General features: G+C 43.8%; 1 protein-coding gene across 2 annotated transcripts in view; it reads right to left on the reverse strand.

Moving 5' to 3' along the window:
- Positions 1 to 3,825: 3,825 nt before the first annotated feature.
- COLEC12 (collectin subfamily member 12) overlaps positions 3,826 to 26,261 on the reverse strand; it is a 190,772-nt gene continuing 168,336 nt past the window's right edge. The window contains exons 1-7 of one of the 2 annotated variants that reach the window (XM_059724189.1): positions 22,251 to 23,561; positions 17,167 to 18,213; positions 13,164 to 13,652; positions 12,409 to 12,545; positions 11,184 to 11,293; positions 9,271 to 9,416; positions 3,826 to 8,709 (exon numbers count right to left, since the gene is read on the reverse strand). In XM_059724189.1, coding sequence (XP_059580172.1) covers positions 8,690 to 8,709; positions 9,271 to 9,416; positions 11,184 to 11,293; positions 12,409 to 12,545; positions 13,164 to 13,652; positions 17,167 to 18,213; positions 22,251 to 22,269 — 1,968 coding nt within the window. In that variant the 5' untranslated portion in view covers positions 22,270 to 23,561 and the 3' untranslated portion in view covers positions 3,826 to 8,689. Of the gene's footprint in view, positions 8,710 to 9,270; positions 9,417 to 11,183; positions 11,294 to 12,408; positions 12,546 to 13,163; positions 13,653 to 17,166; positions 18,214 to 22,250; positions 23,562 to 26,261 lie in introns of those variants that run through there. The other variant, XM_019490516.2, reaches the window with a different exon arrangement.

Genomic DNA, 26,261 nt, shown 5'->3' on the forward strand with positions numbered 1-26,261 from the left:
AATGAAAAACAAATTCATCTACTATGTAATTTCCAATATTGTACCTAGAGTTGAAGCAACCACAGATGATGCTGTGCAGATGGTTTTCCCTTGCTAGTGAGAAGTACACCAGGGCCAGCTTTTATAATTTGTCATAAATATAATATAAAGCTTACACTGGAATCAGACTTGAAAATGTAAATGGATTTGCAATTATGGGCTAGGGACAGACATACAAAAAGCCTGATCCTGAATTGATTCCTTGCAGAGCTTGAACTGATTTGGAGGTGGATAGTCATTCCCTTTTTATTCCAGAAATGCAGGCACATTCTTGCAGTGGCTCAGGCTAGAACCTGGGGGTTGCTAGAGCAGCCCTCCCCTTGCTTCCATAGGGTTGAGCTGAGTAGGGGTGCGGGGTGCAGGAGGGGGCGCGTGGCCAGGACCTGGCAGGAGGCTCTTATTATCCCCCTCCCCTCCTAAGCAGCCCAGCAGGGAATGTTTATCATCCTTAACTCAGTGTTTATCAACCCATTAAGGAAACAAAGCCTCTCTGTTAACTAATGGAGCTCTTCTTAAACAGCATTTCCAAGGAAGGACATTAAGTACCTGTTGATTAGCTCCAAAAAGTCTGCCTGTGTCATTTCCCTGCTACCTAATGCAGAGGTGCCTGCGTAAGGCAGAGGGGAGGGGGGAATAATCCCTGTTTAGCAGGGAGAAGCCAGGCAGATGCTCTGTGACTGCAAGTCTCTGCCAGAGCTGCAGCCAGGGAGCAGAGGGGAGGGGCCAGCTCTGCTGTGGAGCAGAAAGCCCCACCCAGCCCAGAGAGCATGCTGGGATGCTGGGGGAGTCTGGTTTATCTTAAGCCAGCAAGGGGTCTGGGACAGACATTGCATAAATCGGTTTGACCCAAAGCAGTTAAGTCTGATATACTACATTCAACCAGGATTATCTCAAACCGGTTTCAGCCATTTTCAAGCTGGCTTATGTGCATTGAACATCTGTTCTGTTACAGGTTTAAACCAGTTTCTGATCACTTAAACTGGTTTAGGTGTAATGTCTGTCCCTAGCCATGATGCTTGCTTCCTTATAATAGCTTTAATTCAAATGTAGGTCTGGATAGAACAACAACTGTTCTGCTTATGTTTTGTTTTGTTTTTTTGTCTTAGCCTTTGTAAATGTGAAATGCCTGGAACTGAACATACACTGGAAATCTTAGTAATGATATCTGTTAAATAAATAGCTTCTAATAACATGCGAATGAAACATTGTGCCTAATATATTTTATCCCAAATGGTAAAACCACACAGCAAGAGGAAATGGGAAGATTTAAACTAATGAAGAGACAAAACCAATACTTTTGTCCACCTATTCCTTTCCCAAATGTTGGGGGGGCTCGGATCTAGATCTGAACTACTTCTGAAAGCTATTGGGGTTTTAAAAAAAATGAAACCTCCAACTGACGACAGTGAAAAGTCTCAAACCATCTCTTAATTTTGTCCCTTTCAATTAAGTATGCATAGGACAAGATTGGGGCCATTGATTCAAAAACATCTCCCTCATAACCATTATCCAGAAATATCTTTTGTAAGATTGCATAAACTGGGGTCAGGAGCTGAACTATCATTCAAAACTGAAATGACTAGCTTTTTAAAATAAAAAGCAGCTCCAATTTTATTTCAATAATTCCAATTTTGCCTCTACCTGTATCTTCTTTCTGGTTTTTAAGATTCTTATTAAGGTGATACTTCTCATCCAGTTGTACAATACATAGCATTTTTTAGCTGAATGGGGCCTGCTGTATCCTATTGCCATAACTTCTTTTTCGTACTCTAGCTCAGGATATTGCACTTTTAGTACAGAAAGACAACTAGAAAAATTACATGCTGCTGAACGTTTGTAGGAGAAACAGGATGTACTAAAAAAAAAAACCCCAACAAAAAAAGACAAAAACACCCCCCCCCCCAAAAAACAAGCAAACCCTTCTTCCCCAATTAAAACCCCAAGAAGACTCAGAACCACCAGGAGATTCAGCTTTTGCTGAGAAAGTGATATATAACTTCAAGAAACACTTACATATGATTCACAAAATAAACCCAAAGATTTCATACAGGAATCCAGTGTGTCAAAAACATTCTAACCTATTGTGGTCAGAGTTCTCTGCAACGGAAGAACTGCTTTATTATTTTTCTGTAGTGAAAACACAAGTGGAAGCTAGGGGAGCCTATATGTGCCTGGGGCTGGGGCGTTTTCATTATAGCAGTTCCTGGAAAGCTGTTCTAATTAAAACTCTACAGCATCATGTGTATTAAGCCCCATAGCATTTAAAAATGGCTGCAGGATGCTTTAACTAAAGCTAATTTGATGAGCTTTAGTTAAAACGCCCCAGTGGCCATTTTTAAAACTGTGGGGCGCATCCAGGTGAGCGCACACGTGCCTCTTGCAGCATCCCAAAGCCCTTTGAGATACTGCAAGAGGCACATGAGAGAGCGCAGGGCAAAATTAGACCCCTAGATATGCAGGGGTCAGAAAAAACTGCAGAGGAAAAAAACAGGGCAGGGTATGGTCCCAAACCATGCCCTGAGGCAACTGGAGGCTGGGTCCTCCATAGAGATGCTCTAGTAGCCAGCCAAAGCATTTCTATGGTTGGCCTTTACCTCCCTGCTGAAGCATGCTGCCTACTCATGCAGGGCAGGTAGCGTGCCAGCTGCAGGGAGCTGGACCTGGGTTCTTGCCATTAAGTAGGAGGTGGGGGAGGCTGGAGGAGGGGGGAGGGGACAATGGGGGGACACCCACCAGCCACGCCCCCCACCCCCCCATCACTGCCCCGCCTGGCCCATCCCCCATCTGCCCCCTGAGCCCCTCGATCACTGCCCCACCTGGCCTCATCCCCTACCTGCCCCTCAAGTCTCCCCAATCCCTGCCCCACTCATCCCCATCCTCTGCCTGCCCTCTTGAGTCCCCCTGATCGCTGCACCACCTGGCCCCAGCATCCTGGGAATTAAAAAAAAAAAAAAAAGCCCGCTCTCATTGGCAGTAGCAGCTGCCATCGGGATCACTGGGGCCTCTGTTAGAGGACCCTGGCAGCACAGGGCCCAGGTGACAGCCTCAGTGGCCACAGCTGGAGCTGCATGATGCCTTGCTGACCACAGCCTCCACAGCCCCTGCTATTGCTGGTGAGTACAAGGCTTGGTTTTTTTTATGAGGCTTGGTGGGGTAGCCATCGGGGGGCTGCAGGAGCTGGCGGGGGATGGGGCCAGGTGGGGCAGCAATCTGGGGGGGCTGGGGGAGCAAGTGGAAGTGGGGCATGTGGGCCCTGCAGGGGGGTGGTAGCCCCATTGGAGGGCCGTAACCTCTGTTGGGGGGCTGTAGCACCTGTGGGGGGCTCTGGCTCCTGTGGTGGGCTGTAAGCCATGTGGGGGGGAAGTGTAACCCATGGAGGGCATGTAGCCCCTGTGGAGGGCTGTTATCCCTGTTGGGGGCTGTGGCCCCTGTGGAGGGCAGTCCATGAGCATGAGCAGGGCTGCACCCTGTGCGGAGCAGGGAACCCACCCCTCCTGAGTAGGCCTCCCTCACAGTCCCTCCACAATCCATCCACACTTACCCAGACATCCCACGGGTCCCCACATCCCGCCAAAGCCACCCACATCCCCCACCTTTCCACTCCCCTCCTGCAAACTCCACATTCCTCCAGCACACATCCTGCATGCCCAGCTGCCAGACAGGATGAGACCTGCTGGCAGGAGCTGGGGCTGCAGGGGCAGATGTCCCTACATTCTAGTTAGTGAAGGGGTCACAGGGAGCTCTAACTGCTCTATGGTAAGAAAACCAAAGGCAAACAGCAAAGCATACAGGTAGTTAGAATTCATTTTATTATGATGACAGAGACACTGGTACGCTTCCAAATTGCTTTAACACTGTAGATATATCAATAAAACATTGCCCAACTGATCACTGTCTCTCTGTCTCACTCTATATATAGCAGTCTTTTGTTTTAATTGTGGAGGAACATGGATTTTGGGGTATTTTACAGAGTGACTTGGGAATTTTTTATTAGGGATTTTTCAGTTTTCAAATAGGGAACACCACAATTCCTGCTAGGAAAGCAAGGGGCAGGACTCATGCAGAGGAGCCTGCTCAGAGCCAGCACCTTAGATCCAGCTGGAGGTGGCTGACCTCCTGGCCAATTGGGGCCAGGAGGACATGCTTTGACAGTTCAATGAAGGCCACCACACTGGGAACATCTTCTGGGCGATAGCAGCCCAGATGGCCGGGCAGGGGGCGCACATGGCAGGAGTGCCACACAAAGGCCAACTCTGCAGTCACAGCTCACTGGCAGCTGGCCCAGAGGGGCAGATGCCTCTACTGGCTCTGCAGTCCCCATCCGGGTCTGGCAGGTGGGCAGCAGGTCACATCCAGGCAGCAGCCCCCACTGCCAGACTGCTGCAGCGGGTAAAAGGTGCCGGGAACTCTCAGGGCTGCTTCAGCAGTCCAGCTGGCACAAGAGGTAGTGTCCTCAGATACCAATTGGCTGGTCCCCAGAAGCTCCTGAGAACAAGTAGCTCTGAGCTACTTGCCAGGGCAGCTTTTTGTACTGATGGGGACAGCAAAGGTGCTGGCCCTGGGCTCTGGCTACAGATCTGGGGGGAGCCAGGCAGGGTTATTTTGTCCCAAGTGGCACAATTTGCCCCACACCAAAGTGCATTTCTGGGCACATGCACTGAGGCAAAAAGCCCTGGCTCAAATTTGCACCGCTTCCATTTGAGCTGCTGCAAGTGCACCTGCCTGCATGTGTGGATGCGTCCATGGGGCCCATGTGACACTGTGGCAATGCTAGAATGTTCTAATTAGAACACAGAGCAGACTCGATTAATCAAGTCTGCTCTGACACATTCTCATTAGAACACGCTGGCGCACGTGTATAGGCACCCTAAGAGCTGGCATTTTCGGACGGGTTCTGTGTGTCTAATAAGGTTTAAAACCACTGGCTTAGATAAAAGGAAGCCCTAAACATACACAAAATATTATCTAATGAGAGCATTACATATGATGTAGCTTTTAGTCATATTAGAATTTTCTTTTAAAAGTCTGAAACACATTTTTGAGCATTAGATCAGAATTTATTTTGAAAAAAACAATTTTTTTCCTGCATCATGGAGCCAAAATAAATATTTACTACTAGAAAAAAACAATAAATGAGAACTTCTTTCTACAACTAGATGCCTTAGGTGTCATCAAAAGTGAGGGGGACAGCCGTGTGCATGAGCCAATTAGATGATAATCACTGTGTCCCTGAGTCAGGAGTAGGTAATAGGAACACTACTATGCATTACTGCCATCAGACAGCAATGAAACTCTTCATATAATACTTATTTAATTCATAAACTGTGGACAGTCTTAAACATCTCAGTTCACTGGATAAGTTGATGGCGAATTTGTAAAACTGGCAACAAAGTAGTATAGACACTCCTGAGTGAGCTTTAAACCACCTACTGGGTAGCAGTCTAGCCATAACAATACAGAGCTTGGCACAGACTAAGTTACCCTGCTTCTCAGCCCTGTGCATCATAAAGTACATCAACTGCTACAGACATCTAAGGTAGGCCTGGGTTTCTCTACAGAGCACTACAGTCATTTCTGTGTTGGCAATTTAGACATAAATAATGACATAGCTGCCAATAGCTTCTGAATGGGAAATTTCTCTGAAAAGGAGGACCTTGGGAGGATCACTTTCTGAAGAGTATTTTACTTTAAGAACATTGTAAATATGGTTCTTAAGGGGAAAAAGCAATCGTTTCACTGAATGCAATATGTCTACGACTGTAGGAGAGGAAAGATGACTTTGTGGTTAGGCACAGGACCAAGAGACAAGAAACTGAGGCTTTATGCATCGTTTTGCTATGCACGCTGTGTGTGATCATAAGCGCAAGTTGTGTCTCAATTCTACCAATCTGAAGCATGAATAATTCCTTTAAGTCCATTAGGCAGAAGATCAGGATGAGGCCTCTGGTGCTTCAATGTTCCAGTACTCAAAATCAAAATATTAATACATCTGTAAATCACAGTGGCCCTGTGAGGTGTCATTTTAATGTGAGTATAACTGTAAGATGGAACGCCCAATAGGAGTAAAAAAAATTAATGCTGTCCCTGTCTGTCAAAAGATATCATGCTCATGTTATTGCCAGGTATATTGTATAAATATGTATTAAACATAGGGAAAACCTCTATAAATGTGTGTAAATATGTATATAGGTACCATAAGAGTCAGGTATCATCTGATTTTTAGTCAATCAATGACTAAAAGGTACAAAGAAGATCCCTCCAGAAATATAACTTGTTTAAGAGAGCACTCCTTCTGATACAGATTTGCCTTAATGTTTCTTTTCCGTGTTCAATATAAACCCTATGATGAATTTCCAAATTTTTCTTTGTAGGTAGTTTCTTGGAAATTACATTAAGAACAGGACAGATACTTAAGGAGCATGGAATTTGGGCTCTGGAAATTCTCATCCCAGAAAGGCAACCAAGGAAAGGATGCCTCCCCCTTCTCTTGCTGCCAATCTGGAGCCTTGCTCAGAGAATGTGCATCATGGGAAGAGAGGAAAACAAGTCCACAAGTGGGACAGCCCTGGCAATGGCAAGAGGGGGCTAGAAAGGCTTATTCTTGTGGCACAGTGATAGGCTTGCTTAACTTTCAAGCACAGCATCCTGAGTTCAAGACCCTGATCTGGCTCAGCTGCATTTCCTCTGCTGCCCAGCATATTTTTTTTTTAATTTCCCCAAGCTTTCAGGCATCACCAGTCAAGGAGTCCCTCAGAGCAGGCTCCTGGTTTCAAGCCCTATGTAGCTGTGGAGTGACAGGCTTGTTGGACTCCCAAGAGTGAGGTCCTGGGTTCAGGATACTGTTCTGGCTTGGTCAAATCTCCCTCCTGGCCGGCAGTGGCTTTTTATTTTTTCCAGTTTACCTTCCTCAAGTCCCACAGACAATACCCACTGTGGAATCTGACAGAGCAGCTGGCTGTGAGTTCAGGACTCTCTTTCCTGGTGCCTTCCCCAGGTGAGGTGCCAAGCCACTCAGCTATTGCCATGGCAGTGGAGGGCAAAGTCATGGGGCTTGGCTTCAAACAGCCAAATTGGAATGCCTGAAACTGCAATACAAAATCTTGTCTTTTTCCAGCCACGTTGGAGTATTCCAACAGGCTTTTCCACATGCAGCCAAGGTAAACTAGAGGTTGCGAGGCAGTTGAAAAAACCCAACAAAATCTCTTTCAGATGGCTCCAAAAGGACTTACATGATGGTGTAGCATGTGGCCAAACAGAACATGCAACACAGAACCTAAGTACATGGTTTTTAACTAATCTCCTGCAAACTCTTTGTTTATTTATATTTAAGGCCGTCTTGCAGTCTAGGCAGCAGCTCCTTTGGGATGTTTGTTGGGTGGTGATATCTTCTCATTAGGCATGCTACATTCTTTTCTAGCCCACTATTTCTCTAGTTTGTTCAGTAAGGAAAAACTGGGCCAATGAAATACTGACATCAACTTACAGGAAAATGTTTTGGAAAAATGTATGTTGATTTAACCTTTCAGAGTACAGAATGTTTTATTTTGAAATCCATTTGTAAAAGAATCACATTTCATCATGCTCAACTTTTTGATTCGGTTTTATGAAATATACTCCCTTTTAATGTCTTCTTAGTTTGACTTTCGAAGTAAGCAGCACCTGTTACACAAAAGCTCATAAACTTTTTTTTCTTACTCTAGAGAAATACTAAAAACCTTTGAAATATTATTTTATAAGAGCCAGTGATTTACTTCTGCAACATTTTCCAAGAACGAAGGGAGGGAAAGAGGGAGAAAATAGTAAAAAGGCTTTACTTAACATGGCCAGTACCATACTGCTGATGAATCACTGGCTATGATCATAGCTATCATGAAGATTGTCCTTGCTCAACTTTTATTAAAGTCTAATCTGTAGGTATAAAATACTGAAAACACTATTTAAAATCTGCTTCAAAGTTACTTAACCAGAATGATTCACCTGATAAAATATGTAGCTTTCTAACTGGAAAAATATTTCTCTATGGCTGAGCAGAGGTAAGACTGACAACAAACCCTAATGATTTAGTAGTAGTACCTACAGTTTTCTTTGGCCCCTGTGTACTATATTTGTAAAAAAGACAATAAAAAATAGAACAATTGTAAAAAGAAAATATTTTGTACAAAAATACAAAGTCTTAAAAGCTCTTAAAAGTATATTCCATATTATTGATAAGAATTGGACTATATATATATATATATTTATATAAAATCTATATATATATGTGTATCTGTGTAATTTTCCTACATTTGGGATTTTAGCAAATGAACTGTACTGTTTATACAGTAGCTTTATAAGTCTTACTCAGACTGACAAACTGTCTTTTCTCTGAAGTCAAAACTTGCATAAGTATATGGTTACTAGCTGAGGAAAAAATATCTAACTGATTCAGTCCAATTGCATTTCCAAAAACCCTTCATGCCATGGGTCTGAAGCCCTTGAATAACTGCAAGATTGTGAGGAAGAGTTGTGGCTGAATTCTTTTTTTCCCCCTATTAAGCCAGTTTTCAGTGCTTCCTCTTTCAATTTTGTTGGGAGATGATGCAGTCCCATAGGATTTCTTTTCTTCAAGGAGATTTTGATCATTTGTAAGCATCTACGAATTCACAGCCTATTATACTCCAGATGTTTGGGCTAGAGTGAGAGAGAAAAAACATAGGTGAAAGGCTCATAAAAGTAAAATGAACTGCCAACAAGGAAACTGATTGAATTTGAGATATCTTGGAAAATCCTAACAAGGAAAATACTTTTTTTCAGAGATGGCCATATTAGGAGCTTGTACATATCCAACAGTTAGTACATTTTAAACCTAAATGTTTAATATAATTCATATTTATCTAGGAGGAGAGTTTATATATATGATTTCCTCTGGCCCTGCCCTCACTCATCCTGTCCTCAAATTCCCAGCTGCTCTACCAGCCCCGCAGGCTGGATTCAGCCCATGAGCTGCCTATGTGACACCCGTGGCCCCAGGTGCCAAAGAAAAGCTGGAAGAAGAGTTAAATCTGTATATACCTGCCAGAGGGGATGGAGATCTAATTTATGAGAGGCTTTTCCTTCCTTACAAAACAGCTCTATACCCTCCACCCACACACAACGGGCATGGATTGTCTTTGCTCCAGCTGTATAAACATGGCACAGGAGTTGGCCTTCTGTGGACAGGACAAAACTATTCAATTCAAGCCTCAAGCTTACCTTTGTCCATATCTTTTTCACAAATAAAGTTGTTAATATCTTCACAGTGAAAGTCATTCCAGAGCCCAGCAGAGATTAACCCTGCACAATCTTCCCCTGGTCCATTCCCAGGGCTCCAGTTATCAGGTTGCCCAGTTTTCCAGTTTCTTAAAAAAAAAAAAGTGGCCATTATTTCATAACTCAGCAACATATCATTGTTCTCCACATGCAAGAGATTAGCAAAAGCATCATGAAATCTGTTCTGAATGGGAAATGCAATCTTTAGCAAACAATACACGACTCTTACTGAAAATGGAAAACAGATGTGCTGCTGGGAAGGGAATCTACTTGGCCTAAGCCTGCCAAAGCTCAAAGTCCTAAAATTAGACCAATGAACTATATTTTGGTTTGTGACTGTACTTTCATACATGATGAGAGTCCATATCACATGCACACTGCACATCCTCTGCTGTGTCTATTTCTTTGTTGCCAGCAGATGGTACTAGGGCATACAGGATTTTTCCTGTAGTATTGCAATCCATATCGTTCTGCAGACTATGGTGTAGATGGATGTAACGGACTACAATCAATCCACAAAAGAAATTGGCTCAGGTATGTTCAGATACCTTCTTTCTGACCAGATGCGAGCAAGTGAATATTATACTCAGTGGACAGGTGACCAACGTATTTTATAATCCTTATGCCCTTTAAGTGGGTTAACTGCTTTGTTTATCACTTCTGTTCTCTTTTCCCACCATCACTTCTTTCAGCAGTGTCCCCTCTCCCTTTCCTCCCCTTTTCCCTATCATTTTATTTAAATTACTTTATTCTTTTCTGTTTAGTACCCCAACTGTCTGCAAGTCCATTCATAGCTTCTGACAAACTAGGTTATCACATACAAAAGCTTATGCCCCCTGAACAAGCTAGTCTATGCTGCAATCCTGCCCTGCCTTCCGCCTGACTTGAGGTTAACACAGCTCACTACCCTCTACTCATTGGAGAAACAGGTTGCTGAACAGACGCTTGTGATTGCTGCATGAAATGGTGCCACAGGCAGCTAAAGAATATATCTCCTTGACACAGAGGGTATAAGCAAGCAGTGGGGAAAACACACAGCTTTCCAGAACTAACAAATCATGTTCAAAATCAGGACTGACAGTTCTGAGGGCACTAGAGGACACTTAGGAGTACAGCATAATGCAAATCTAAAGGAATGGTGGCCATGACACAGGCCCCACAGTCATTTGAAATTGGAGGGTGGGCAGAAAGGAGGGTCAAAGTAGCCTCCAATTAGAGCCTAGCTCTTTAACAGATTTGAAACACAGTTTCGTTCTGGAGCACCGCACATTGGACTCTCTAATCTCTATGGTCGACTCCTCTGTATTGAAATGTAGAGTGCCTGCAATCTGCTCCATTTAGTACAAATTAGGTGAAGCCTACCAATTCTTGGCTAGTTGCCAGTTCAGCTCGCAGCTGGTCAAAGCTTGGACATCCTTGCTTTATATGTTTTCCATATGTTCAGTGCCTGTCATTTGGCTCTTGGCTTGTCATTTTTTACAAGAGCAAACTCTCGGTTTATGGCCATTTACAATGCAAATGAGGACAATTTAAACCAAGACTGAAAAAGTGTCTGTGTTTTCCACCCCAACTTTGTAATATCATTCAGAGGCAAGAACCTTGGCAAACAGCATTGTGCTGTGAAGTTATAGTATTATTTCAATGTTCAGTTTTCTTCTAGGCAAATAAAGCCTTGTGTACAGAGAAAGCAGAGGGGAGAAAGCAATATTCAACAACAGTACTAAACACAGAATTCCTTCAGTGGCACCCTTTAACCCTGGGTGCTACAAATCATCTCTTGATACTGCTCTGCATAGTGGCAGTAAGAACAGTAGTGCTCTGCAGAAAGTAACCATTGCGGTTTTTTCAATACATACATGTACACTGGTAAGGTTCCATCCAACCATTTCCACTGATTTTCATGTTCTGAATCTGTAAGCCCAATCCAGAAGCTGCCTTTCCCTGCAATCTGTTTTTTAATCCATTGCTGTGAAAGAAAGAAGTAGAGTGACTGCTTTTTACTGCTTTACAGAGCATGCAAACACATGCTTAGTGGATAATTAGCTTTCTGAAGACAAATCAAGTGCAATGATCTTCCTCTTCCCAATGTTCCACTCCAATGTTCCCCTTCTTTTTAATTTTGGATGAGACCCTTCCTCATTCTCCTTCTTTTGTGAACTACTATCTCCTCAACTAGACAGCGAAGCAGTCCAAGGGGGCTCTGGGAGTTATTTTACCCTCCTTGCAACTGAAGTACACTCTTTCCAGGTACAACTCTGCTGGTTGGAACTTCCTTCCCATGCAAAGAGACTGTAGTCTGTAACTCGATCATTTCTCCAGAGCCATCAGTACTAGTTCCACTTTTGAGAGGTAATCACTAGTAGAGTACAAATGGTTATAGAAGTTTTTAGGCAACTCAAGTTGTGTTTTCAGGCCTGATCCTGTAATCCTTGCTTACATTAACAGACCCACTAGAATCAGCGACACTATTTGGGCAAGAACACTGAGCATGTTTGCCTTGAATACTGGGCTGTTGGCCAGACAGCAGTCAATGCTAGAGTTTTTAAATCAACTAAAACAAAGCCACAAGGTGTACTTTGTTATACCACTACTAGATGATAGGGATGTGTTGGCTATCATGCAATTATACCACATAGTGACAAAAGATAGAGTTGTTGTTCATTATTGCTGCATTTCCTACAGAAGATCTTCAGATCCCAGTAAAGACTTAAGATGCTTATAGTAAAAGATGGAATTTTAAAAATAAAGTATTTGCATCAATGGCAAGATCTGTTACAGACCATCTGCCGCTAACAATGGACTTTATCTTGAAGGGACTGAGCATTTCCAAGTTCCACCATCTCTCAAGGGTGTTGCAAGTGCTCATTAGCTTCAGGATCAGGTTCAGTGCTACCTGCACTGCTGTTCTGCACAGTAAGGGCTGAGCAGACGTAGGTGTACAGAATTCTGGATGGGGTAATTCAGTGTGTTTATTTTACCACAGAAATGCAGGATACTCTTGGTTTCTTTATCCACTATGTGGGATCCATGTTCATAGTACCCTCAAACTGGCTACTGCTCAGAACAAACAAAGTTATTTACCTGCTCATCTTTGTTATTTATGATAACCAGATGCGATGACCTTTCTTCACAGAAAGACTTTGCCTCTTCAAAAATTTCTCTCTCAGATGAAAAGTAATAGCATTTCTCTGTAAAGTTCTTCCAGTGAGCAGAACAACCTATAATACAAAACCCCTCTGTTAAACTGACTTCCTATAAATCTATGAGCTGTGGTAATTTTTAGACCCAGCCTGAAACCTCCTTAAAGTAGGGATTATGCACTGTGCCACAGTGGGGCAATATAGGAGCTATCTGTGTGGTGAGCAATGAAAATGTACTTATCAGAAATCTGTGCCAGAATGCAGAACAGAGTTTAACCACAGCAGGCTCAGGGGAATGGCTTATTACTCACTGCATTGCTGCCACCCTTTTGGTTGAAAGATACATCTTTTTTTAATCAAATTCCAGAACAGCAGAAACAAAAAGGCAGACTTGGCTTTGCTATATGATTCTGAGCTCCATGTTCTGTGTCCCCAAGAACGTCATTCTTTCTCATGTCCTTGTGACAAAGTATTTAGCAGAACTCACAGATTTGTTAGAATCTGACAGGGCTGCACCATAAGCACTTCTGCTATAGCCTCGAACTTGCGACATCTGGGCTGTCAACTGTGCAGCTTAGCACCTACATCACGCCAGCCCCCCTCTGAGCACTGGGAAGTTCTAAGATAACAGAGGTTAATGGGTGAAATACAAATGCCAAGATAAGTAGCTATTCACAGTGTAGGTGGGTAGCTTACCATTAGCCTCAGGTGTTGACGTTGGTTCACTCTGCAGGGCCATTGGCATTCCTGTACCAGGAGGGCCAGGAGGCCCAGGTGGCCCCTTTGGACCAGGTAGTCCTGGTATTCCAGGCAGACCAGGCAGTCCTCGAGGTCCAGGTACCCCAGGCTCTCCAACCGTTCCTTGCAATCCTTGAAATCCAGGTGGGCCTTGTGGACCTGAAGGACCATCTTTACCAGGTGGTCCTGGTGGTCCTGGATCTCCAGTTGTTCCTGGCAGGCCAGTCTTGCCTGGAGAGCCTCTCTGACCTTTGGAGCCAGGTGATCCTCTGGAACCTTTTCCACCTTTTTCTCCGGGTGGCCCAATTGGACCAGGGGGGCCCTTTTCACCTGCCGGTCCTGGTGGTCCTGGCTCTCCCTTTTCTCCTTTCTGTCCTTTTGCACCAGTTGGGCCAAAAGACCCCGGAGGCCCCCTTTCACCTTTAGGCCCCCTTGGACCTGGAGGTCCTGGAACAATTGAAACATGGACAGTGGAGGGAACAAAAACCAAGAGGAGAGTTTGTTTAATTTATCTAGCCTTAAAAACATCTCTTCAAATGCCTTAGTTATCCCTATTATTCATTGAGTCTTCTCAAAGTATATGATTCCACGCAGGACATGGACCTTATAATTAAGTTCAGCGGGTATGTAATTCACCAAATTATCAGGAAAGGTTCAGGTCTCTAACAGCAGTGACTATCATTTGCTATGCACCCATATGCCTGTCAAATGAAAAGCAGACTGAAGACCAAAGGCCAGTTTGAGGAAGTAGGAAGAAAGAGAGAAAACTATGGGCTATTTAAGAGCCATGGGATGATGGATGGGTAATGAGCAGCAAGTGAAATGCAGGGTTGATGGAAAGGAAAGACTGAGGCTCAGGCGATAGATAACAATCACAGCAGTGAAATCAGCATTATAACAATATATAGAAAATGCAAGCCTCTAACCAGAGTAACTTTGTCCAATTTGTGGATAATTACCACTAAAATGATCATGATCATGGATAAAACTGTACTAGCCTAAGTTACATTAGTTCAGGTGTCATCTGTCTTTGTCCAGCCCAGGATAGCTTCTTGCTAAAGGCAAACAGGCTGCTCTCCAGCCACCTAGCAGTTGGGTGCAGCAGCATTACCTATTCTGGAAACTACCCCAGCATAGCTACACATCTATCCATTCCTCACCCCAGTGCAGACAAAACCATTGTATGTGCTTGCCAGTCCAGTGTCTGAGACTACCTATTTATTGGATAATTATCAAAGAAAAAAGTTGCAACAATCACAATAAGCAATGGGAAAATGGTGAGAGATTTCCACATTTAAACATTAAATTAGATTTGTATTCTGTTCATAAATGAGTGAATGTTTTAGGAAATTCTTATTTTCCTCCCAATCTGCTTCACTGATGGAGGTTAAATGATAAACTCCTAACATGCCTAGCTCAGTCTGTAATGAGAAAGGGTAAAAAAAGTAAAAATAAAGGTACTCTGGAATGTTATTACCAGTATGACTAACATATTTTGGATCCTGCTTCAATCTTGATTTATTTTGTGGACAGGTTTTGTTTCTGTAACCAGAGTTCAAGGCCTGACAATCATTGGTTCAAAATAGGTTGGCAATATTAGCTGGATTTAGAAGAATACTTGGCTTAGAAGAAACAGCACCTTTCTTAACAACCTTATTTATGTTATTTACTCCACTGGAAAATAAAGTATTCTTTGATTAAATGAAACAGGACACTTTCTGACCCAATCACAGCTGCTTAAAACAAAATAGGAACCTGTTTTTCACACTGGGTGGACCACTCTGGGAATGATCCAATGTATGTTTTTCAGCCATGCCCTCCTTAGCAGAGATTGGTTTCTTGAGGCTCCACACCTTCTATAGCTAATTTTGGAAGCTAAATTAAAAGCAGACCCAGCAGTTAGAACAAAACGTAATGAAGGACGATTTTTTTTATAAAATCCCAATTCCAGGCAGGTAAAGAAGAGATGGAAAACTTAGGAAGGTGGAAAAATTGCAAGCCAGATTGATATGTCTCAGCAGTGTTCCCTTTAAGCTACATGGTGTGTGCAGCTGCGCAGGCATGCATCTTACAGGGAACGCTGCTTCTTAGGTTTAGGATTAGATAACAGAACAAAATGAGGTCTGTGTAACAGAATAATGGGGAAGACTTTCATAAAATAAAGGAGAATTAATTTATCTAATCTTTTTTGATTAAACATTATACTAAGGCTTTCTTGTCCTCTCTCTAGGGATAGAAGCTAAAGACCTACAACACTATTTAAAAAGCGTAGATAGCAACTTTTGTGTCCTCTTCAGTACTGTTTCCTTTCTTAAGATTAACCTTTACCATCATGCTGCTAGACATATTAGATGAGTGGCTGAGTGTTTATGTCATAGCCAAATTCTAGCTTCACGAAATCCAGCCAAGAGCAGAGGCTGGCCAGGACGGGTATGACACATGGCAGAAACAGACATGGAAGATTTGCCATATTTGCAAAAAACCCTGAATTCTCTCCCAGCAAAACAGGGGACCAGGAAGCTCTGACAGCTACCCTAGACTCATAGCAAAGAAAGTCATTTAGCCATGTTAGTCTGCAATACAGTGGGCACATCTACATGTGCAAATGATCCGGGAGCAGTTTACTCATGAGTAAACTACTCAAGAATAAACTCTCCTGAGCATGTGTCTACATGTGCAGAGACATGGGAGAAGATTTGTTGCTCCTAGCAGCAGACTGCTCCCACTCCCTGTGGCTTTGCAACCAGCCCCTGAAGCAGCCAGTGAGAGCTCTAGGATCCTCCTGGGTGCTAACCCAGGGGCCAGGAGACAGCTGTCTCCAGGTGGGGGCTAGGACATTGCTCCCTACCCCCTGGAACTGTCTGCTGCTAGGGTGAGGACAATGTCCCTCTGTCTTGGCAGCAGGGAGCTTCCATCCCCCTTTTCATGATCACAGCATCAGATCTTATTTCCCAGCCTGAGTCCCATGGTCACGGGGCTGGGAGATCTTTATCCATGGAGCTGGTACTGGGAGATAAGGTACTCCCAGCCTGGGCCCTGTAACTACAGGCCTTGGGTTGTGAAATAAGGCTCCCCAAGTGCCAGTCCCCAGATTGCAGAGATGGTGTTGGGAGATAAGGACCTCCCACCTAGGTCCTGCCACTGCATGGCTCGGGCTGGGAGATAAGGATCTTCCAGCACGGCCCCCCGATCACGGGACTTGGGCTGGGAGATAAGGATCTTCCAGCCCCGAACCTGCAATTGCAGAGTGGGGCTGGGAGTTCCCTGCTGCTCAGGCAGAGGAACATTGTCCCTGTTTGGGCTCTGATGGTAGAGCGCACCCTTGCATCAGGCAGCTCTTGGGGGCAAGGAGCAATCTCCCACTCCCTACTGCCAGGGAGCACATTTGCTCCCGGTCAGGGATTTACACATGCACTACTGCACAGTTACTAATCATGAGTAAATTTGCTCCTTGCATTTGCAGGTAGCAAATTTACTTACAATTAAAGCCATTTACTGAGCAGTAAGTGTCTGCATGTATAGATGTGGGTGCTTACTGTGCAGTAATCAGCTCTACTGTGCAGTAAAGCATCTCGTGTAGACACACCCAGAAGAAGGCAGGACAGTGTGACTCTTTATAAACTAATTCTTTGATGTTTTCTGAATTAATAAGGTTTTCTATAATAAGGTGGCACTTTGTCCTGCTTTCTACCAAACTCATAGGAGTTGGAATCACTTTTCTGTAGCACTGTGGCTAATGTTTATCCAGATTTTGTTCTTACCCAAGCTCTCTCATAACACATGCATACCAAGTCTATTCAGGATTTGTTCAGAGTAATAGGATGTAGTCCAGAATATATGTTTCTATATACTGTATAAGGCTGAAGTAGTATATGTTCATTTAAAGCTAGTAAAATTATATATCATTACTAGGGTTGTCCTTGAACAACAGACCAAAAGCATTATCTAAGATTCAGCTTACCTTGCAATATAGTGAAGTTCTTGATAAGCTGGCCATGCTTGGAATCCACCAGCTTCATTTCTTCCATAATTACTGATAAATTTGCAACTTCAGTATCTAATCTTAATCTCATCATATCCTGTTGCATCCTGAGAGATGTAGAATCTAAGCGAATATTGGCTAATGTGTTGTTCATAAAAAGCAGTTCATCAGAATGTTTACTTAAGGTGTCTGTACAAGTTGTCCTGACCTCATTGAGATTACTTGTCAGTGTCCGTAGATGATGAGCAGTATAGCTGATATTACTAATGATATTAACTATATCTGTTTCAAAGACCTGAAATCGTTCTTCAAATTGGTTAAATTTGGAAGCAGTTCTGTTCTCATAATCTCTGTGCTGATCTTGCAGATCCTTAAGGTTTTGTTCATTGGCTTGTGCAATCGTGGTAATGTTCTCCATTTGCCCACTGAATGAGCTGAGCTGACTGTTCATGTCTTCAAGTGTGTCATTGTTGGCTTTGGCCAATGCTGAGTTGTTTGCTGCTAATGTTTGTAAATTTTGTACTTTCTCCTTAAGCCAATCAGTATCCTTCCGTGCTTGAAGGACAACTTGCTGCAGATTTTGAAAATCATTCTTGATTCTTACGATAGCCAGACTTGTATCTTCCATAGACTTTTGCAAAACACTGATAAGATTCCTCTGCTGGATTTGTGTCAGATTTAAGTTGTTCAGATTCATGATGACCACATTATGCGAATGCATTTGGTTTTGTAAATTTGTTTGAATATTACTTGTATCCTGCTGGAGATTGTTGATGTAGCCAGTGTATGCCTGGAGAGTTTTATTGACACCGATGATCATGAAAGAGTTGCTATCCAGGACACCTTTCATTTGGCTCTGCCTGTCATCTAATGCATTTCCAGACTCCTGCAGCTTCTCCAGCGTGTCCTTGTTTTTGGTAGCTTTCTCTGAAACTTCCTGAAGCTGCTGGCGAAGGGCTAGGATGTCAGCTCTGAAGCCAGAAAGTTCTGTGTTAGTGCTCACAGCTTTTTGTCCAGTTTGGTCATCTGTTAGAGAGAGACATTTTTAGAACCATTAACAAGTTATATTATTAAAAGTGAAATATAAAAAAGCACTCTCTTGCATTGTAAAAATATATCAAAGTAGTCAGGCAATCACAGCATTCAGTTGGTGGAACAATGTATTATCCTGTTTCTAATGCTTCAGGGATGAATTCTGCCTTGGATGCACTTAAAAGTCAGTGGAATACGATCCTTTATCTTGTTGATGGGATAGAATGAATATTCTGTTGGCACTATTGTGGAAGGAAGTTTACATACGTGTCACTAAAAGTCAGAGTTGTACTTTCTTTTAAAAATATCTTTTAAAAGAGAGTATTATAGAATATGTGGATTCATATGGTACTTACTGTACTGAAAATAACTTATATGGTTTAGTGGAGTTAGACAAAGGAGAGGGTTATACGCAGGGATCCTGGTTTTCTCTGTTTAAGAATTGCAAATTCTCTGATAAAAATGTGTGAATTCTCTGATTAAAAAACCCCAAAATCTGTGTTTTTCTGTGATTAAAATGAAATGCCACTATATATACGTATCAGTTGAACACAATGTTTTATTGATACATTTACAATTTTCTGTTGGTCCAATACTCCAATTTGTCTAGGTCTCTCTGAATTCTAGCCTTACTCTTCAGCGTATCTACTACTCCGCCCAGCTTGATGTCATTTGCAAACTTGCTGAGGGTGCCCTCTATGCCATCTTCCAGATCATTGATGAAGATATTGAATAAAACCGGCCCCAGGACTGATTGCTGGGGCACTCCTCTTGATACAGGCTGCCAACAAGACATCAAGTCATTGGCTATTACCCTCTGAGCCCAATGATCCAACCAGTTTTCTGTCCACCTTACAGTCCATTCATCCAACCAGTACTTTCTTAGCTTGCCTGTGAGAATGTTGTGCGAGACTGTATCAAAAGCCTTGCTAAAGTCAAGGTATACCACATCCATTGGTCTCCCTGCATCCACATAGCCAGTGATCTCAACATAGAAGGCAATCATTCTGGTCAGGCATGACTTGCGTCTGGTGAATCCACGCTGACTGCTCCTAATCACCTGCTCCTCCTCCAAGTAGTTAGAAATGGATTCCGTGAGCATCTGCTCCATATTTTTTCCAGGGACTGAGGTGAGGCTGACCAGTCTGTAGTTCCCTGGATCCTCCCTTTTCCGTTAAATATTGGGAACTATATTTGCCCTTTTCCAATTGTCTGGGACCTCTCCCAATTGCCATGAGTTTTCAAAGATGATGGCCAGTGGCTCTGCAATCACATCAGCCAACTCCCCCACCACCCTTTGGTGCATTCTGTCCAGCCCCATGGACTTGGATATGTCCAGCTTTTCTAAATAGTCCCTAACCTGTTCTTTTGCCATAGTTGGCTGCTCACCCTCTCCCCAAACTGTGCTGCCAGGTGCAGTAGTTTGGGAGCTGATCTTGCCTGTGAAGACTGAGGTGAAAAAGGCATTGAGTACTTCAGCCTTTTCTGTGTCCTCTGTCACTAAGTTGCCTCTCCCAATCAGTAAGGGACCTACACTTTCCGGATCCTTCTTTTGTTACTGATATACTTGTAGAAACCCTTCTTGTTACGCTTCATGTCCCTTGGTAGCTGCAACTCCAGTTGCACTTTGGCCTTCTTGACTTCATCCCTGCACACTTGAGCAATGTTCTTATACTCCTCTCTAGTTGTCTGTCCAAGATTCCACTTCTTATAAGCTTCCTTTTTGTAATTTAACTTACTGAAGAATTCGATCCTAAGCCAAGGTGGTCTTCTGCCATACTTGCTAGTCTTCCTGCAAATTGGGATGGTTTGTTCCTGCACTCTCAGTAAGGTTTCTTTAAAATAGAACTAGCTCTCCTGGACTCTTCTCCCCCTTAGTCTGCTTTATTCAAGTCCAGAGTCCTTACTTTGTTGCTCTCCTTCCTTCCTTGTTGAAATTGAGAACATGAGGAAACAACTGGGTGCCTATATTGAACCTAATTACAGTCAAACCTGTGTTAACCGGCATTTTACTAACCGGAATACTCTATTAACTGGAATTTCCAATATCCCCCAATACAAATCTTCACTTTAGCGACTGGAATCTTTGCCGAGTCTATCTGGCATGTGCATCAAGTATTTCTGCTGTTTACGTTAGTTAGTGACACTGCCGCTAGAGCAGCTGCTGGGAGTCCTTCTAGTTGATATCCACATAGGCGGAGGGAGAAAATTTTGGGGGGGGGAAGGCTGCGCGCCCCCCCCAGGCAGGAAAGTCTGTGGGGGAAGGAGCAGGGGGAGGGGAAGGGGTCTGCATGGGGTAGGGCATGCTGCCGTTGAGGACTGGGGCCGATTTAACTCTCAGATAACCAGAATTTTTAGATAACTGGCACCCTCCTTACTCCACTCACGCCAGATAACAAAGCTTTTACTGTATATCTCTTTTGCTATGATTGGGTGCCTACACATATGCTCAGGGGTGTTGGGGGGGGCACTTTAATTAGAGCAGTTCCTGAAGACCACTTTAACTAAAACACCACGGTGTCACATGCATTAAGTTTCACTGCATTTAAAAATGGCCATGGGACATTTTAACTAAAGCTCATTCAACGAGCTTTAGTTAAAGCACCCCAGCAGGGCTGGACACAGGAATGGGTGAACTGGGTGGCTGCGCAGGGCTCGGACAGAAAGGGGGCCCAAAAATGGTATTTTTAAATTATTATTATCATTATCTCTGGAGAAGAAGGGCCCAATACTAAAAGTTCGCCCAGGGTCGCCAGGCATCTAGGTAAGGTGCTGCACCCCAGCGGCCATTTTTAACCCAATGTGGGGGTTTACATATGATGCTGCAGTGATGCTAGAGCATTCTAATTAGAATGTGGAGCAGACGTGATTAATCAAGATTCATTGAGAACATAAGGAAACAACTGGGTGCTCATACACATGCTCCAACGTATTCTAATTAGAATGCATTGGAGCATGTGTATAGGCACCCAATTTTTTCCTCATGTTCTCAGTTTCAGCAAGTTAAAACCTTTACACTTTGAGGAGCCACACTTTTATTGCTCGCACTGAACTATCATGTAATTCTGGTTTGCATGTAATATATTTTTACATATATAATGAAGTTTTTTAGACTGCCAAACCATAAAAAGCAGAGAAATAAATGGCTAACACTTCATGTAAATCCCATTTATCAGTGTATTACTTCAGCCTCAGCCATTTCCTTCCTCTACTCATAGCCCATATATCTCTAGCCTCATGCTTGCTCAACCTTAAAATTTAATCATGTTTACTAATTTAATGGTGATATATTTGTGTGTTTAGAAGATTTTCATAAATCATACTAAACACAGTCAGTTCTGAGTGTAGTTTTATTGTGTAAATGAGGCCTGATGACTGTTTGCAGTGGTGGATGATACTTCATTCAAAAATGTTTATACAAAATTATGCAAATAGACAGTTTGTCAGAATGCAGGTCTTTTCTCTTCTCTTTGTCTTACTCATGGACCCTCTGTTCAAGTTCTTCTTCTCCCTCAACTCTTCTTGCACACAACCTGAACTCCAAAGACAACTCATAGTCTCTTCCAGCCCTACAATCTATATTTCTTTCATGCCAACTCCACCATAACCTGACTTCCCAGCACCCCTTAAAGAGCTCCTTTACTCTTATCCATTTGGACAGTACCAATTAATAATCTGTTGATCCACATACATATACACACACACACACACACACACACACACATATATATCCAGATGTATGTTTAAACTTTCCCCAGTTTGGAGCAGATTTAAAATCAGAATTGATGCTACTGAGCTTTTCATACTAACCATAGCATAATACACAAGAATGCTTCAGAACAAATCTAATCACAGCAGTTCCAAACTGTGATTAATCTAAATAACAGAATAATGCAGAAAGCTGTACATGTCTTCAGCTCCAACATTTCCTTTCTTTGAATTCATCACTGCAAATGCAGATCATTGTAACTGTCGGAAGATAGTATTTTATCTTTCTTTGGTCAGATATTCATCAGACTCATCAAGGATACCTGATAAACATTTCTCCATCTCCCATGATTGTAAGGAGTGACCTAGAAACCACTACTCAGAGACGAAGCAGAAGAGAATGTTATGTGACGAATGCCCATCTGCGATGATAAGTAGGAGACAGTCCTAGATAAAGGGGGCTTGAAAACAAAAGCAAGAAGCAAAGTACTGGGTTAAAGGGCTCATTAAAATACTAAAAATCACACCCCTAGGTGGGGAAAAAGTATGCTAATGAAACTTACATGTATGTAAATGAGATACATGGCTAAAACACAGGTATAGAGACATGCTCAGTAAAGAACTCCTTGCGTCACTCCTTTATAACCAATCAGCAAACAAGGATGCTTATGAAGGCTCAAAAACTCCTGTATAAAAGATGCTTAGAAATAGTAATCTGGTGTGCTTGTTATGTGAAATTATTCCGCTCGCACCTTTTATTGCTAGCAATAAACCTTCTTTGTACTTTCACCCCCGGTATCTTTATTGGCCTTTGCATACCGGGCACGATCCCAGACTTGAGCTGGGGCTCAACAGTTTTTGGCACCCCAGATGGGACTGCCTTAGATAAGGTTTTGCCCGGACTAACTGAAGACCAGAGAGCCGCTCTTCCAGGACAAATGTCAGGCGCGCCCCGGGATTTCTTTTCCCAGTGAGACTTTTGCTTCAGGGGGAGCTGGATCACCGAGGCGGCAGTAGCCTAACGGTGCAACGCCATAGAGTGAAAGTACCAGTAACAGGCACCTGGGTGAGAGGGTAGAAAGGGCATAAGGCCTACCGTCAGTACGCCTGCCTGGGATTATCTCTGTAAGTATTCTGTCTGGCCTGAGTCCAAGACCAGTGATTTTTCCCCTGTGAGGACGAGGACTAAGAACAGATCCCTGGATCCCAGGTAAGTCGGACGGTCAGAACCAGGAAGGCAGCCCTGAGATGGGTACTATTAACAGTAAGGTTAGGAAATGTACCCCCCTCTCTTGTGTATTGGGATATTGGGCAGAGTTCGGTGGGGATCCTATGACTAAGAAGAAAGCTAAATTCTTCTGTGAAACTGCGTGGCCACGCTATAAGCTAGATGATCAAGAACATTGGCCTCCAGAGGGAAGTGTTAATTACATTACCATCTTACAATTGATTTTGTTCTGCCGGCAGAATGGTAAATGGGAGGAATTGATGTATGCGCAAGCGTTTATGTCTCTCTGTAGAGATAGAAAGGTTTTGGAGGAATGTGGATTGGGGGAGGGGGTTGGGATCTGTGAGATGGCAGTGGCTCGACCAACTGCAAATCCTGTCCTGGAATGTCCGGAGCCAGAGGCTCCACTCCCTTTGCCACTTCCACCTTATCCTCCTCCTCTCCCCCCTCCTCCTCCTCATTCGTCTGATTCCTCGTTGGCATCCGCTCTTCCTGCTTCTTTCCCCTCCCCCCACCCCCCCAAGCAGACGTTGAGAACACTCCCCGACCCAGGGATCTGGAACAGCACCAACCATGGCCATCAGGTGCTTGGCAATTTCCAGAATCCCCGACTTCTCCTGATATAACCCCAGGAGGTGGGTGGAGAGTACAGTTAGAAGCAGACTCCGGGGTTAAGGGAAAACATCGCAGGGAATCTGATCCTGGCCATGGGAAGGGAAGTGGGGTATTTCCCCTTAGAGAACAAGTGGTACCCGGGCCCCTCGAAGATGACGGTGAGCCAACCTACCGTCGAACCTTTGTGCACGTTCCTTTCACTACCTCAGATTTGTATAACTGGCGGAACAATACCCCCAGCTTGAGAGAGGATCTTGAAAAGGTACGAAACCTGTTTGAAACGATTTTCAAAACCCATAACCCAACCTGGGCAGATGTTCAGTCTCTTTTAGATGTCCTGCTGACACCAGAGGAAAGGAGGATGGTAGTAAACAAAGCCCGTGAGTACGTGGAAAAGGAAATTACTGCAGGGTGCCTGCAAGGAAATAGGGACAATCATGTCCCCACCCAGGAGCCAGATTGGAACCCAGACCAAGATATGACCTCCATCCACGCCTATCGAGACTATATCCTCCGAGGATTGAGAGATGCTGTGAAAAAACCTCAGAATCTCAGTAAGGTGTATGAGGTTCGACAGGAGATGAATGAGACCCCGAGTGCCTTCTTGGAAAGAATCTACACTACTTTCAGACAATACACCCGCGAGGACCTGGAGGATGCATCGAACGCTCGCATGGTAAATATGATCTTTATAGGTCAGACTGCACCGGACATTAGAAAGAAATTGCAGAAGACAGACGGAGCAACAGGTATGCCTATTTCCCAACTAGTAGACATTGCTTACCAAGTATTTACTAACCGAGAAAGTGTTCAGGAAAAGCAACAGGACAAGAAAGAGAAGAGAAAGATGAAAATGCAAGCAGCCCTAGTGGCAGCTGCAATCACGGGAAAACCCAGAAATGAGGGATCCCAGAGACAGCCTGAGAGGCGGGGTCCATTAGAGAAAGATCAGTGTGCCTATTGCAAACAAAAGGGACACTGGAAGCAGGAATGCCCCAATCGGAAAGTAGGTGAAGGTAAAAAGAAAAGAGAGGAGAGCAGTGGACTGTTTGCTTTTGGAAGGGATTCAGGTTGAAGGGGACCGGAGGCCCGGGAGGGAAAGAAGCTATATGCCGGCTAGCACCCCAAAAAAACAAAGAAGCAACTACGGGGCTTCTTAGGTACAGTAGGTTTTTGCAGGATTTGGATTCCAAATTTTGGGGTTATTGCAAAACCTCTGTATGGAGCTACACAAGGTGATGAAAAGGTACTCGAATGGACTGAAGAGTGTGAGCAAGCATTCTGCCAGTTAAAGCAGGCTCTTATTGAAGCACCCGCCTTAGGACTACCGGACATGAGTAAGCCTTTTTCCCTTTTTGTGCATGACCAAAGTGGGGTGGCCGTGGGGGTATTAACACAGAAATTAGGTAGCTGGCAGAGACCGGTGGCATATTTTTCCAAGCAATTAGACCCTGTGTCATCCAGATGGCCTGCTTGTCTCCGGGCTGTTGCTGCCACCTGTCTGCTAATACAAGAAGCTGAAAAGTTAACCCTAGGCCATGAAATGACTGTATATGTGCCTCACGCAGTGCTTACAGTCCTGGAGCAGAAAGGAGGGAACTGGTTAACCCTGGGACGAATGGCTCGATATCAAGCCATCCTCCTCGGTAAGCCTGAAATAAAATTGGCCATTTCTCGTACTGTAAATCCAGCAACATTGTTGCCACCTATGGCTGACACACCAGATCTTGTACATGATTGCCTGCAAACATTGGAAGCTGTTTACCCCTCAAAGACCGACCCCTTGACAATGCTGAACTGGAATTCTACACGGATGGCAGCTTGAGTATGGAGAATGGAATTCGAAAATCCGGATACGCTATCGTGACTACACAGAATGTGATAGAAGCAGGACTTTTAAACCCATCTGTTTCAGCTCAAAAGGCTGAACTCATTGCTATGACTTGGGCTTTGCAATTGGCGGCCAACAAAACTGTCAATATTTATACTGATTCTAAATATGTTTTCCTTGTTTTACATGCTCACGGAGCGCTGTGGAAAGAGCGGGGTTTACTTGATGCTAAAGGAGCAAGCATTAAGCATAGCAAGCAAATAAAAGCTCTCCTCAAGGCAGTCTGGGAACCGAAGGAGGTAGCGGTAATGCACTGTAAGGCACATCAGAAAGGGAACGACCCCTCCACAAAAGGTAATCGATTTGCTGACGCTACAGCAAAGAGAGCAGCTAAAAGACCTCAGACAGACTTGCTGCCCGAAGTAAGTAATCTGTTACCTCTCCTCCCAGACCTATACCAGCCTGTGACACCACAGTATGGGGAAAGAGACAAACAATTGATAAAAGAGTTTCAAGCAAAGAAGGGGGAGCACGGGTGGTTAGTAGCAAAGGATGGCCGCATTATCATCCCAGCTGCCTGGGTTCATGCGGTAGTAAAGAGCGCTCATCATGGCACCCACTACGGACCCAGGGCCCTGGAGTGGGATTAAAAGAGGCTGC

Source organism: Alligator mississippiensis, chromosome 3 (genome assembly GCF_030867095.1).
Source record: "Alligator mississippiensis isolate rAllMis1 chromosome 3, rAllMis1, whole genome shotgun sequence".
Lineage (NCBI taxonomy): Eukaryota > Metazoa > Chordata > Crocodylia > Alligatoridae > Alligator > Alligator mississippiensis.